Below are 14,487 nucleotides of genomic sequence, written 5' to 3'. Positions count from 1 at the left end.
ACCGTCGGACTTTTCCCTCTTGAGTTCGGGACCGCTTCTGCAGGTAGGGGCACCCGCTTCCATTGAGGCATCGGTGTCATTCCGAGGACTTTGCCGTCGAAAATCAGATGAATGGTCTCAATCATTTGAACTCTCTGAGTTCAGTAATTGAGCTCCTGAATTAAAGACAGTGAATTGCTTCAGGACTTCTCTGTGAATCGGAGTGAGTGATTTTGAAATGCATTAGCGATACGGCTTCAGTCTTGACACGATCTATCACTTCATTCTTCATGAATTTTATAGATGATAGACCCCCCCCCCCCAACTTCACTCACAGACTTCCGTTCAGTGTGGCTAGAACAGAACTAATGTGTACTTTTCAAAACGGTGTCATTACCAGTTGATATGGCAGAGAGTCTTGTGTTTCCAGAAGCCCGAGGGCAGTGTCTTATACTTTGCTACAACCTTAACTGCAAAATTGGAAGACTTGTTTGTGAGGAACCTGTGCAGACGCATGGATGTTTGTCAAATGTCGACCGTGCGCCTGTCGATTCTCATGCGCAACGCAGAAATGGGTAATTATTGTCCCGGCTGTAACTCGTTTACCTTTGTCATTTGTCAGTATTCCCGGGTTCGCTTCTGTTGCAACGCCAAAACGGTGTCATATATTAGGAATCCTCAAATGATATTCTCGAATAATTTGCACACAATGAAAGCCAGCAAGTGTGCATTTATCTTTGCTGGCTTCATTGAACACAAACGGCCTCACGCAAGTCCTCCATTCGGCGATGTGTATCAGATGGCTATTTTCTGCACTCCCTCGCTCGAAACGTGACGCAAAGCAAGAAGCCATACGGGCCCTGGCATTGTTCAGGTGGCACAGATTTTTCTCACTGGCTCGATGAAGCGCAAGGCGAACGACTGATTAAGTGTTTTGTCCACGGCGCATGGAGCAGAGCCTGCTCATTGCCTGAAGTCAGCAGAGTAAGTGGACATGAGGCAGGATTCGACTTCAGCCGTTCTGGCAACGCCCTCACGCTTTCCCTCCCTGCAGTGTGTACCGTTGCACAGGAGTTGTTGTGGAAAGGTTTGAGAACCTCAGCGCCGTCTGTCTTTGACCGTGACTGTGGTCTCTTGTTCTCGGTGTTGCAGAAGTCATCCACACTCAAGGACCCCTGGATGGGAGTCTCTATGCCAAAGTGCGTAAAAAAGACTCCGTTGATGGGACCGTCACGGTCAACGGGCTCCCACCCGCAGCTGTCGAACACGCCCTGCCCGCCGTCGACCACGCCTTGTCAGTGAGCAGCGACTCGGGAAACTCGACGGCCTCAATTAAAACGGACAGAACGGACGAAGCGGCGGCCGTCCCTCCGGTGGTGAACCTGCCAAGTGTTCCCACCGTTGAGGAGGTACCTCAGGTCCATCACCGCGACCGGCAAGCCATCAGCCCCCGGGAGAAGCGGGAGCTGGAACAGCTCCTCGGCGGACTGGAGGGGCCCATGCATCGTCAGACCTACCGCGCCTCGCCGACATCCGCTGTCGGCGGGATATTCCGCCGCGTGCCGGCTCAGGTGCACGTGAACGGTCACGGCGCCGTGGTTCGGGAAACGGATATTTTAGATGATGAACTACCGAGCAGCCAAAAGGCGAACAGCGTGGACAGCCTGGGGACGTTCTCCTCCACCGATGGCCGAGCCACGCCGGCGGATCTCTACTTCCAGGCGGAGTCGGTCATTAACGGCCAGGACCACGTGGCGTACCTGGAGCGCAGTGTTGCAGAAAGCCCGGTGGAAACGGCGCAGTCGCAAATTTGCTTCACAGACCAACGGAATGATTCTTTGCCAGCCTCCAATGATATGGCAACTCCGAATCTGTCCAGTTCGCTGTCCCTCGGTTCGGATTCGCGGTCAATGCCCCCGGCTCCCGCCCGGACCACCAGTAGCAGGGATGCCGTCCAACGCGGTCTCAATATTTGGCAACGGTTCGGCGTGCCTGAGGAGCCTGTGACCGAGGGGCTCACTTTCGGGACGCCGCCTTCTGCGGTCAGCGTGCCGGTTCGTCAGAGCCTTCCGCACTTCCCTCACGGCCGCAGCGCTTCACAGGAAGAGATCGAGCAATCCATAGAGACGCTCAATCTTCTCATGTTGGACTTGGAGCCCGCCCGTTCTTTCATCCCCAAGTCGCAAAGTGCTCCTCTGAGGGACACCGGCGTCGTCACTGGGCAGCCCTCCTTCTCTCTGAGCCCGAGCCGAGCCATCTATGAGGTGGATACTCCTCCCATGTCCAGCCAGCAGTCACCCGTGAAACCCAGCACGCCGGAGCCCGCCCCCGTGTTTGGATTGCAGGCCGCCGGAACCGGTCCGTCTTCATCGGCTTCTGCGGCCGGTCAGCTCCGGCCCCATGCGGTCGACACCTTCCGGCCGAGCGCTTCGTCTCAGTCCGCTGAGGTCTTACAGCAGCAAAGACGCGCCGGCGCTGGAGCAACTTTGCCCGCTTCAGGGGACGCCGACCCCGATGAAGTCTTCAACGTTGAAGGGCTGGTGGCTCAAAGAGTTGCAGGTAAGAACCCAAATGAGTATTTCTTCCGGCGCCTCAAGTGTCGCGGAGCGTTTCACCTCCAGTAGCTGACCGAGCCATTCAAGATCGAACTGGAGACCGGCAGCGAACAGACAGCCAAGCAAAATATTGCTGTTGCTGCTCGTGTATATTTGCCAGGAAACCATCTTCTAATCTCTTTTCGTAAAAATGACACTTGTCTCATCAATCGGGGTCCAGCCGAGTGCACGTCAGGCATCCCGAAAGCAAAAGCACCTGTGTATATATATATATATGTAGAGCACTCCCAACTTCACTTTGCCCATTTTCTGAGGACTTCGTCAGCATTTTCTTTTTCATCGTCTGTTGCCTTTTCATTCATGTGTTTGCCCAGAATACTCGGCGCGTGCCCAACGGGTCACCTGCGGAATTTCCTCCACTTGCTCTCACTCGAGTTTGGGTTTGTTCTCTCGTCCTGTTGCGACAACTTTCTGGAGTGTTGCTGCAAGCTTTCGTCTGTCCATCTGCGTTTGAGTGTTTGTTTGGAATTGCTTTTGTATCCCAAGTCCTAACATCTGAATGTGCGACGCAGCGGACGAAAATCCCCTACAACTCAATTCAAGTGTATTTCGAGAGCACTTCAAAACAGGCACCGCCGTCAACAAAGTGCTGTACACGGGTCAAAAAGAATAGAATCCATTCAACAAGAAACAATAGAACAATAAATTCAAGAACCAAGACAGGAGAAAGAACAAAAAAGGTCAAACTACAAATCGAGTCTCATGCTGAGTCAAAAGCTAAAGAAGAAAACTAAAACTGAGTTTGAAGACGAGTTTGAAAGATGGGCAGCGAGGGGGCTTGCGCAACGTTCAGCGGGAGGTCATTCCGGCAAAGGCTCCGTCCCCTCGCTGAGTTGGCGGGACCTCTAATAGTGTCTGGTCGGCAGACCTGAGGCTCCGGGCGAGTTCGTCGGAGCTCCGAGAGGTCAGGCGGTCCATTTCAAGATTGGAAAACAAACCATAGGATCTTCCAAAGAACACTAAAATGTAGGCATGCCAGAGTAGGAGTGATGTGCTCCTTCGCACGAGTACCACTCAACGGATGAGCGGCAGCATTTTGGACCATCTGGAGACTCTTCATGGAGGATTGGCTGAATTTATTGAGCTTATTGCACACTCCTCTATTGTACTGAATGTATCACATGCACACACACCTTAACAAATGTAACATGTTGATTTTCCACCATTTACAAAATCAAAACTCTTGGCTGGTTTTCACCCACCGACATTTTAGCCAAAGAACCAAACGTCACAGTCAGCTTTGGCGTGCCGCAGTTTGGAACTGAAGCTAACACTCACAGCAGCACAGCGTCCGAGTGGTTGCTATGTCGGAGGTTCCAATGTGGACTTTGCATGTTCACCCCCCGTGCTTGCGTGGCTTTTCCCCAGCCTCTCGGATGACTTGCGCCGATCCGACAACGTGCGTAGTAGGTTCATTGACGACTCTAAATTGTCTTTAGCTGTCAATGTGAGTGGGTGGTTTTTTGTTGTTGTTTTTTGAGCTGGCCACCAGTCTGAGTTGCAGTGCCTGAAGAGCTCCCGCTCACCTAAAATTGGATGGATTGGATATGGACTCGGCCATAACTACTTTTTGCGCGTGTCGGTGTCTTGATGAAGCAATGGCGGACACGAGTGTTGGCCACTGGTGTGTCTGCAGCAGCCTTAAGAAAACAGGGAGTGCTCCCAAGAACTAACAACCCTCGGTGCATTTATGAGGCCCCAAGTGGGCCCTTGCTGAATTGGCTCTCACTCGAGGTGCCTCCCTTCCCAGGTGTCCACTCCCGCGCGACGTCTCCGGACGAGCCGACGGTCGTTCCCCCCCGTCGCATCGCGAGCGAGGGCCCAGAAGACCCCACCTGCGGCGACGTCGCAGTCCGTTCTCCTGTTCGTTGCGTTTCTCCCGAGTTCGTCAACGCCATCGCCATGAACCCCGGAGGACGGCCGAAGGAGGTACAAACTCCGGCAGTGTTTGTTGACATCCGTGAGCTGCGCTCACTTCATGGATGGCCTGAGCACCAACCGGGGGAAAGGCCTTCTTGGAGTCGTTGAGTCGATCATTCTCAATCACTTTTCTGGTGGCCTCAACATGCCCCAAAAGGCCCCGGTTTTTGCAATTCGAGCAAATGACTCCCAATGAACCCTGATTGTAAGCGGACATATTGTTGACGAGGCGGAGGAAAGACAGCAAATTGCAAGGACCTTTCGTCTCCGTCTTTGAGGATCATTTGGAGGCTTTGCGATGATTAAGTGGGTGCGAGGGGCCGTTCATCGTTGCTTGATTTCTATTTCCCGAGTCCATTTTTCTGTCTCATCGTTTGGCTCCTCAGAGACACATTCACAGCTACCGAGAAGCCTTCGAGGAGATGGAGGGTGGGCCCAGTAGCCCGACCCCCACAGTTGGTGGCGAGGCGCCTCCCGCGAGCCCTGCCTTCCCCACCTCGGCGCAAACCCCTTACTTCAACCTGTGTAAGTCTGCCCTCTGGCTGCCGCCGTGGAGCTCGGGCGCCGCTCGTCTTATTCAGGTCGGCGTGTCAAGTAACAGCAGTACAATACGTCGCTCAAAAACGCTTTTCCTCGGAATGTTGCTATTTTGGGGTTTGTTTGTTTGTTTGAGGGTTTTTTTTTTTTGTTACTTTGAGCAATCCGCAGCATAAGCCGATGAACTGCCCTTTCTTGAAATGGGCGTAACGTTATCAAGATTTTGATTGGCCGATGGAAATATGCTGCTGGCAAAACAATGACGATCTCACGTGATGTTCTGTCACTGCTTAGGATCGCTCACCTTGATTTTGCTCAGCCACACCAAATGTCGTTCGCGTGCGTCGTGAGTGAACGATGAACAGTCTCGCCGTAAATAGCAAAACTTAAGCGGCGCACGTGCCCATCAGATGGTTCGGTCAATTCATTGAAGCGTATTGCCGAGCGCCGACACTGGTGGCTGCCAACTTCACGCCGATAGATTTGGCAAATTCAGCCGCCGTAAATCGAGACTTTGTAGCGCCACGGCGGACGGAGCGGGTGCAAGTAGGCCGGGGTGCTCAGAGCGTGCGAGGTGTCTGCTGCTAAACGTCGATTTCTTTCCCTTTGATTTCAGGTCGCTCCCCTCCGGGTCTTGCCAAGACGCCGCTGTCGGCATTGGGCTTAAAACCCCACAACCCGGCCGATCTCCAGCTCAATCAAACCGGCTCAGGTTTGTCGCAACCTTTCCTGTTACAATGCAAACGTTGCGGACAACGGTGACGTTTCCAAACAATCTTAAATCCGTCGACTCTTTTCTGTACACTCTCATGAGTTAACCGCTACCCCGCTCAAGCTTGAACTCGAGCTTTAAGTCTTTACTGACAGGCTAATGTGAGGCGTGCTTAGCGTGTCTGCCTCATGCTAACGGGTTCTTGGTTTGACTCGATATTCAGACGGTTCTGCGCGCATTTGCCGTCTCTCCCGAAACGCTCGTTTTCTCCTGGCTGGAAACGACCCGTCCCGTCTTCCCATTTTCATTTTTGTCGTCATGGTGACAAAAGTCAAGAATGTTGCAGGAATGAAATACGTTGTGAACTAATGTGAAGCGCCCCCCCCCCCCCCCCCCCACCCTGCAACATCGCGTGAGACAATTGGCGCCGCTTCACTCCTCAAATTTTCATCGTCTGTTTTCAAGCGTTCAGACTTGGAGTCGCGAAGGATTCCGACTCCCTTGTTTGGCCTTGTGTGCTCCGCCCTTACAATTTGTTGTTTCTCTGAATTGTTTCCAACGATGCCCCCCCCCCACCCTCCCAGATGATGAGCGCATTCCGGACCAAGACGGTAAGCCTCTTCGACGAGGTGCGAAAGTGATCATGCCATGTCAGACAAACGTCATTCATGACTCGGTCTCCCATTTTTCCACGCCGTGCTCTTCTCCAAAGGCAACCCCAAAAGGACATTAACCGAGCCCCTTTCTGTCACATCCAGCACCCCGAAGTTACGTGGAGTCAGTCGCGAGGTCAGCCGTCGCGGGCGAAGAGCAACCCGCCGCGGCCCGCGGCCTTCCCGAGCCACGGAGAAGTCCGAGTCCCGTTTCCCGCGCCCTCAACTCGCCGCCGTCCGGTAGCAGCCCCGTCCGCAGCCCGCTGGGGTGAGTACGAGACACGCGCGCGCCTTTTTGGTCCTCGGCCGCTTCACGAAAAGAGCCCCCCCCCCCCCCCCCCCATTCTGTTTCGATGCAGAAAGCATCAGGCGGCGCGTCTGTCTGATGACAAAAGAGCCCTCTTTCAATTGGCTTGCAGCGATCCGGCCTCAGCAGAGAGCGACTCGAGCCCTCCGTCCCAAGCCGCGAGCGATTCAAGTTTGCACGCGCAGGCGGCAGTGAGCGCTTACTCCACTCCACCGGCCTCATACCACGCCGGTCTCGATTCCCTTTCCGCGACGTGCTCCTACCTCGGCATCGCGACTCCAACACCGTCCGGCGCCCAAACGAGGGGCGGCGCGGCCTCCTGCCCGGAGGCCTCCGAGACTGCGGCGAGCCCCGGAAGTCGGCGGGCTTGCGTCCCGACCTCCGCCGACGGCGCCGCCTCGGACGAGCACCCGGGCGCTTATCGGGAGGGCCGCTTGGTGGCTCAGAACGTCTCAGGGGTGAACGGCTTTGAGACGGGCGGAGCGGAGTTCGGCGGCAGTCCCGTCCTCGGACGCCATCGGTCTCAGGGAAGTCAGAGCGGTCAAGCGCTCGTCCGACAGGCCTCGACGGGGGCGCGGTCTCAAGGGAGCCCGATCCTCGGCGGACAAGCGTCCTCGGGACAAGCCGCGCCAAGCAGTCCCGCGCTCAGCAGGCATCCGTCTATTTCCCAATCGCACGGCAGTCCCGTGCCGGGCCGTCGCCCGTCGGCGTCGCAACGGAGCCCCCCCGGCCGCACCGCGCCGGACGAGCGGCGCGGCAACCTGTCCAGGCGGAGCGGTTCCTCGGGCTGCCGGGGACCGCCGACCCCCTCCTTCCCCGTTTGCCCCGCACTGTTGTACCAGGACGCGGGAACGGCGGCCGTGGGCGCGGCATGCTTCCGACAGGGAAGCGCGACGCCCACCTTTCAACCTCAGCTTCCGGAAAAGAGGCGCATGTCGAGTGGCGACGGAGCAAACGCGACGCCCTCTTACGGCTCCTTGAACGGAAAGGTGGCGTCGCCGGCGAGCCCGGGAAACAATCCCGGCTACTTCCACACCCTCTCGGACTTCTCGCGCTTCAACATGGCTGGTAAGGAGATTCTCTGAGCGCACCTCCTTCTCTTCCTTACGGGGGGGGGGACAGATATTGGCAGAAAACGTCGACTCGTAGCCCTTGCGTGTTCTCCTCGATACCGGCGCCGCAAGCCGACCAATCCGACTCCTTTTGTCACTCTCCGAGCTTTTAATCAGACGTAAATGTCGTTTTCTCGATGGCGACGTCCACAAAGACCGAGACTGTCACGTGTGGGTTGGCAGATGGCGGTCCCGACAGCAGGCTGAACGTAAAGTTTGTCCAAGACACGTCAAAGTTCTGGTACAAGCCCGACATATCCAGAGAACAAGGTAAGCCACGCGGCAGCGCGGACCGTCGCCAAAGGCCAAAGGCCAAGGGACGGACGAAGAAAATCTCCAGACATCAAAGCGCGTCAAAACATTCCGCTGCGTTGTAGCGATCGGCGTGCTGAGGGAACGCGAACCCGGGGCCTTCGTCATCCGGGATAGCCACTCCTTCAAGGGGGCTTACGGCCTGGCCATGAAGGTGGCCTCTCCCCCACCGTCGGTGCACCCCAACAAGAAAGGTCAGCAAAGAGCAAAGCCGCCATTGGTTTGCGCTCGTCCCGCGTCCGCCGTCGCCGACGCCGTCGGCTCTCAGCGGCGTTGTTGCTGTCGGTCCCGCAGGCGACGTCGCCAACGAGCTGGTGCGGCACTTCCTGATTGAAAGCAGCCCGAAAGGAGTCAAACTCAAGGGTTGTCCCAATGAGCCGTACTTCGGTGAGTGCGAACGCGCTCGCTTCTCCAGAGGCGTACGGCGCCGCATTAAGTTCGATGTGGTCGTCCGCTTCCAGGTTGTCTGTCGGCCTTGGTCTACCAGCACGCCATCACGCCTCTGGCCCTGCCCTGCAAGCTGCTCATCCCCACCACAGGTCGGTGCAGGCCGTCGGCCGAGTCGGCAGTGGCGGATGCCCGCCGCCTGGGCTCGGGTGCCACTCGGGTGGATTAACTCATTCACTCCCAATGACGTTTTTAAACGTCTTTTCAGACTTGGTCTAGAATTGGCTGGTACTGAATGAGTTAAAATTCGAGCTCGGGCTGAGCCCCCGAACCCCCCCCCCCCCCACCCCCTTTTTCTCTAATCGCCTTCTGCGCATCGCCGCCACCTTCTTTCCGCCCAAAGTATTTGCCAGCTGCCGAAAAAGAAACGGAAGGAGACGCAGTCGAGCGTGACCGCCAGCGGCCGCTTTCTTTTTCGCATGCTCCACAAGGTGGCGGTCATGCGCCAAAAGTGCACTACTGCCGCACCTCACTACTGCGGAGTGACGTAGAGTCCTCAAAATGCGGTCGTAGAACATTTGTAGGATTTTATTTTTTTTTCCGACGACCAATCAATCACCAATTTGGGGGCTTCCACATGCCCCGAAATGCACCACGTGTTGCAGGCGTGTCGATCCAGATGGAAATTTGTGCTTTTGGGGCTCCCAAATTGCCCTGGCCCCGAACTCGTTCAGGAGCGCAAAGTTTGCCCCCCGTCATCCCTCCCCACCAATTGCGAAGAAATGAGCGTGCCCCCAAAAAGCCCGTTTGGCTTTTGAGTCGGCCGTTTCCGCCCAATTCCAGGGTGGGTGTGTACCTTGGGGAAACCGACTGAGGGAATTTGCCCAAATGCGGAACTCTTCTGCGGGACTCAATCAGAATTGTCCATTTCATGCGAGAGGGACTCGGCATCAACATTTGGATGCGAGGGCCCGCTCGTCGCGCCTCGCGGCTTGTGACTTTTTTTGCACGGATGACCGCGACGAAAGACCGAGAACGCCGGCCTCCGAGAAGCTAACCGTTCGCTTCCGCTTTGTAGATCTTGTTGAGGAAGAGCCCGACGTTGTGCAAAGCGACCCGCCGGCTGAGCGACTGAAACAAGGAGCAGGTAGACCTCAGACACCCGCTTTGACACTTGTGACGTACGCCGCGCGCTTCGAACGCTTGTCACCGTCGCTTCGGAATCGCTCTGACAAGCCGCCGTCTTTGTTGTTCCAGTGCAGACGGCCCCGGCCGAGTCCCACGGTAAAATCTCGTATGCCTCCGGTGCATTTGGAAACGTCCGTCCGTCTGGAATGTGCATCCTACACGTCTGCGCTTTGTACATGTTTTTCATTGATGAATGCTTCCGTTCAAACCACTTGACTTTGGATGGAGTCTTGTCGAGCAGGGCTTCGCAAAGGTTTTTTTTTTTTTTCCGGACCGATACCAGCACCGGTCATGATTCTTTTGAGTGCGTCGAGTACTTGATTGGCCCATGAGCCAAACGGCCGCAGTGCAGCGCCAAGTGCTGCTGAGGTTGACTCCCTTGACTTTTTGTATCGGTGGCCGCTACCGGCAGCCTCAGCGAGTTGGGCAACTTCCAATTAGGCCGGTAGCAGCTCAAAGCGATACCTTGAACCATCTCCACTCTCGGGCGCGCGGGTATGATATGTGACTTATTTCCCACTTCTTGACGTCATTTAATGGTCCCAAATAACTCTTTTGTGGATTTTTTTTTTTGAGGCGGGGCTGGGGGCGGGGCGGCGGGGGGGCGGTGCTTCCTTCTTGACAAATTGTCTTGTGACCTCAGCTTTGTCCCACAACGCATGCGCACTAATGGCACGCAAGGCACAAGGCGGCATGTGCAGATCCTCGCTCCGGAGCCGCTTTTCACTCCCCGTTGTCCTTTTTCACCGGCAGCGTGCAACGTGCTCTACATCAACTCGGTGGACATGGAGTCGCTGACGGGCCCCCAGGCCATCGCCAAGGCCATTTCGGAGACTCTGGCCGCCGCTTGTCCGTCCGCCGCCACCATTGTGCACTTCAAGGTGTCCTCGCAAGGCATCACCTTGACTGACAACCAGAGGAAGTACGCTCGCCGCATGTTTCCTTTGAACTCGGGCCCCATTCACAGTTCAGGGTGGGGAGGGGGGGGGGGGGGGGTTCTCCCGCGGATCCTTTCCAAGCTGTTCATTTAAAAACTCTGTTTACAGTTTGGGTGCAAAGCGCACCCCCAAATCTGATGCTACATTCGCCCCTGACCGAAAATGGAAAAAAAAAAAGGGTCAGACGAACCCTCAAATTCCCAAATTGAAGAAAACAAACCGCTACTGGACTTACTTTTGTTCTTTCCTCCTTCTGAATGATCAATCTGGCTTGAGTTCATTTTTCAATCTATTTTGGAAGGACCAAACATTCAGTACGCGATGCCGACCCGTGACCATTTTTTGACGTGAAAAACGAACCCCGAGGGAGCGCGGGAAAGAAAGTAGCTCCGTGATTATTATTCCGTCGCCGACGTGTTTATTTGCAGGGTTTTCTTCCGGCGCCACTACCCCTGCAACACCGTCACCTTCTGTGATATTGATCCTCAGGACAGAAAGTGAGTACACCTTTTAGTTGGACCCGCGCGAAGCATCCGTCCATTATCCGAGACGCTTTATCCTGACGAGGGTGGCGGGCGTGCCGGGGCCTCGCCCGCATGTACGAGTTGGTAACATTTGCAATCCTTCCAGGTGGAAGAGGCCAGAAGGGGGCGCAGCCAAGTAAGTGATGGAGACGGATTTCTTTGACCCCCCCCCCCCGAACGCTCTGTCAGCGGCATCCGTGCGTGTTTGCAGGTTGTTTGGTTTTGTGGCGCGTAAGCAGGGGAGCACGACGGACAACGTCAGCCACCTCTTCGCCGAGATGGACCCCCAGCAGCCCGCCAGCGCCATCGTCAACTTTGTCACCAGGATGGTGACTTTGCAAAAGCGATGAGCACCTTCAAGCAAACCTGGCACCCACCCAACCGCGCCCCTCCCACACAAATGGCCTTTGCTCACTTCTTGCCCTCCGTTGACCGACAGACGGGCGGACGCTTCATTTCACATTTGCGTGGCTGCGCGTGCATCTTGCTCGCAATTTTCTTTTGGGACGGACTCCAGAGTGGACGTGAGGAAGTGCGGAAAGGGGGCGGAGCCGGACGGGACAACGGGACAACGGGACGGGAGGCGCCTTGGCTCTCCCTGCAAGGGAAAAACGTTTGGTTGGCCCGAGTGAGTGCATGAGTGCGTGCCAAATGTTTGCACTTTGTTTGAAGCCAAATGTCATGCGGGTGGGAAAATAATGAATTGTGGCACAGGCTGAAAAAAATGTTGGGTTGAATTTCCTCCATTCTATTTCATCAAGAATTGGCATGCAATCAACTCACCTGGAACCAGATTCGTTTTTGAAGCAGATGTATAGTCTGCTTCAAAAACAAACAAAAAAAGATCTGGAAGCATCCTGACAATTCAACATTTTTTTTCAGTGTACAGTGAAAACTCATCCGACCAAGTTGGGCTGCATTAATTGGAGAAAACATATTTGCCAAGTGTTGTGAAATATGCATTTAAAAAAAAAATCCAAACTGAAACAATGTTTCCATTTTCAAAATAGTTGTCGTTTAATTTGGTCATTTTTAAATTCCTGTTACTCAAACGGACATTGGCTCACAGCACGGAAAATGTAATTTGGGAGAAAAAAAAGCCCCCTAAATATCCGCATGTGGGAACTCTCCACGACAACATGCAAAACTTTTTTTGCTCAATTGATTCATCGCTTCCAAATCTCGTCTGAATCGGCAGTTTTCTATTAGCCAGGGCTTCAGTGCCATCTAGTGGCAACTAGGGACATTTCAGAAAGCACCCCCCCCCCCCCCCCCCTCCAAAAACCAAACAAACCCAAAAAAGATGAATAACTGGAGAAAGTGGCTGGACGAAAAAGACAATGGCAGAGGCAGGGGAGCATTTCATTTGCCTTATCGGCTGTGAATGTTTCACTCTGACCACAATGGAAGAAGAAAGCCCGACATAAGGACACGGGCCACATTTTGCGGCGTCTCGCGAAGTTTGCGCCGCCACAACCCACGACCCACAAATGAGCCTTTTGCGCCTTGCCCACAATGTTTTTGTTTTCCCGACCTCTCACGTCATGTCTGGGACTTTGGAGTTTTGCGTATTTGCGAGAAGAAAAAAGTCAAGTTGTGTGACCTTGGTGGATTGTCACCGGTAGCTTTTGAGCGCCCAACCAAAGACAGCTTTTGTTCCCTTTGTTAGTTTTTCAGGAGTCACGAGCCTTGCGCGACAGGTGGGAGGGTTGCAAGTGTTCTTTTGTCAAAACACAAACGTGGCTGCCGGATTCTTGCATTCTGTATGTACTGATACTGTCGGTCAATGACGCAGCATTGACAGCTCACGAAAACACCACGCTACAGGGATCTGGGCTTTTTTTTTTTTTTTTATCAGCCCATTATGTGCTGCGTGTAAATACTTTGTCTCTAGGGCAGGACTGTTGTTCCAAGTCTTCTGGTTGCCTGACATCTTTTTATAAAACAGCTTTTCTATGAAAAAACAAAACCAAACGAAAACCGAGGGAAAACGAAACATCGGGCCTTTCGGGAGTATCGGAAACGATATGCAAAATCTCGATCCCTGACGACGTAAAATCACGCCAAAATGTACCGCTCACGTTTGATTATGTATTTTACATCATACACAAAGGTAAACGCGCAAAAAAAGAAAGTATTCTGTATTTTGTGTGTCGGTGGCTCGAAGAAAAGCAGAAAAGCAGTCCGCCGTTACACTGCCGATGAGCTTCTCTTTTGTTTGAAATCAGTTTTTAGTGCTGCACCAGCTGGCCAAAACTATACATTCACACCCAACCCAAAAGTAAGCTAGCTCGCTCCATATATATATGTATACACAGATATAAATATAGAAGAAAACCTCCAGTGAAGATATTTATTTTTTGCTTTGTTGCTCGATGCTAACTTGTAAACACGATTGATGTAAAATGATGACTGATACAAGAACAGAATGAGATATATATACTGTCTATATCTCTGTGTGTGTGATATAGGGTGTAAAGTGAGCGTATCACTGATTTATTTTGATAACACTTGTTCCCCCCGGCATCAAATAATCCCATTTGAGATGGTTCATATGAGTCCATCATTGAGTTATTGTTTCAGAAATGTCAACGTAATCTTCATGTCCAAGACGAGCACTTAACCGCAGTGAAAATGATGCGTCCACTTTTGCCGATGTTGATCATGATGATGATGCAAAATATGAATAATAATTACCGTCCAAAGCCATCCGGTTGGCGTTGTGATTGCCGCCCACCGCGCTGCCTTCGTGTGAAATGTCAATTTTATCGGTTTAAAAGTCATTTATTGTCCTGCGCGTCACGCGTCTTTCTTTGTTCATCGATCGATGCCAGTGACGTACATTGACAGGCGGATGAATTAAATGTGCTTCCACGAGATGGCAAAAGCTTTCAAACGGCGCAAAGCAGCTTTTTTCAAAATACGCAAGAAATTACATAGTTTTTGTGTGTCTATTTGGTGGTGTGCCATGAACTTTTTCTGAAATCAAGGCTGTCCTTGGCTCGATTCGGCTCGCGAACAAGCACCGGTCCAATTGGCAGATTGGCCCCCTGTGGCGGACGGGCATCATTCCAAAAACAACAGGGCCTGTGGACTGTATTTGCAAGTCGACCCGACAGGCAGTGTTTTAACTGAAACGGTCTGAACCTCGAGAAAGAGAGAAGAACCAAGAAATGTGGCTTTTCTTTCTGCCATTTGCATTCAGGAGCGAGCTCGCTAGTGATGTGTCGGTCGCGAACGAGCCAGTACAAAGAGCCGGCTCTTTGAAGTGAACAATGAGAAACGGCACCCTCCCTCGAGAGC

General features: G+C 53.5%; 1 protein-coding gene across 14 annotated transcripts in view; it reads left to right on the top strand.

The window, feature by feature from the left end:
* Positions 1–14,487, top strand: part of tns1b (tensin 1b) — a 71,084-nt gene that overhangs the window by 53,591 nt on the left and 3,006 nt on the right. For 9 of the 14 annotated variants that reach the window (XM_086124293.1, XM_086124297.1, XM_086124292.1 and 6 more), the window contains 17 exons: positions 1,132–2,538; positions 4,345–4,523; positions 4,901–5,039; positions 5,668–5,763; positions 6,348–6,374; positions 6,522–6,684; positions 6,776–7,791; positions 8,019–8,105; positions 8,213–8,341; positions 8,442–8,534; positions 8,609–8,686; positions 9,613–9,681; positions 9,792–9,818; positions 10,476–10,644; positions 11,089–11,157; positions 11,291–11,320; positions 11,396–13,976. In XM_086124293.1, the coding sequence (XP_085980419.1) occupies positions 1,132–2,538; positions 4,345–4,523; positions 4,901–5,039; positions 5,668–5,763; positions 6,348–6,374; positions 6,522–6,684; positions 6,776–7,791; positions 8,019–8,105; positions 8,213–8,341; positions 8,442–8,534; positions 8,609–8,686; positions 9,613–9,681; positions 9,792–9,818; positions 10,476–10,644; positions 11,089–11,157; positions 11,291–11,320; positions 11,396–11,534 (3,917 nt within the window). In that variant the 3' untranslated portion in view covers positions 11,535–13,976. Of the gene's footprint in view, positions 1–1,131; positions 2,539–4,344; positions 4,524–4,900; positions 5,040–5,667; positions 5,764–6,347; positions 6,375–6,521; positions 6,685–6,775; positions 7,792–8,018; positions 8,106–8,212; positions 8,342–8,441; positions 8,535–8,608; positions 8,687–9,612; positions 9,682–9,791; positions 9,819–10,475; positions 10,645–11,088; positions 11,158–11,290; positions 11,321–11,395; positions 13,977–14,487 lie in introns of those variants that run through there. The other 5 variants (XM_086124296.1, XM_086124304.1, XM_086124294.1 and 2 more) reach the window with 3 other exon arrangements.

This window comes from Hippocampus guttulatus, chromosome 11, assembly GCF_054856545.1.
Source record: "Hippocampus guttulatus isolate MCC_2025c chromosome 11, RoL_Hgut_1.0, whole genome shotgun sequence".
Taxonomy (NCBI): Eukaryota; Metazoa; Chordata; class Actinopteri; order Syngnathiformes; family Syngnathidae; genus Hippocampus; species Hippocampus guttulatus.
The sequence above is the reverse complement of the archived record's forward strand: the minus strand, read 5'-3'. Positions and strand labels throughout refer to the sequence as shown.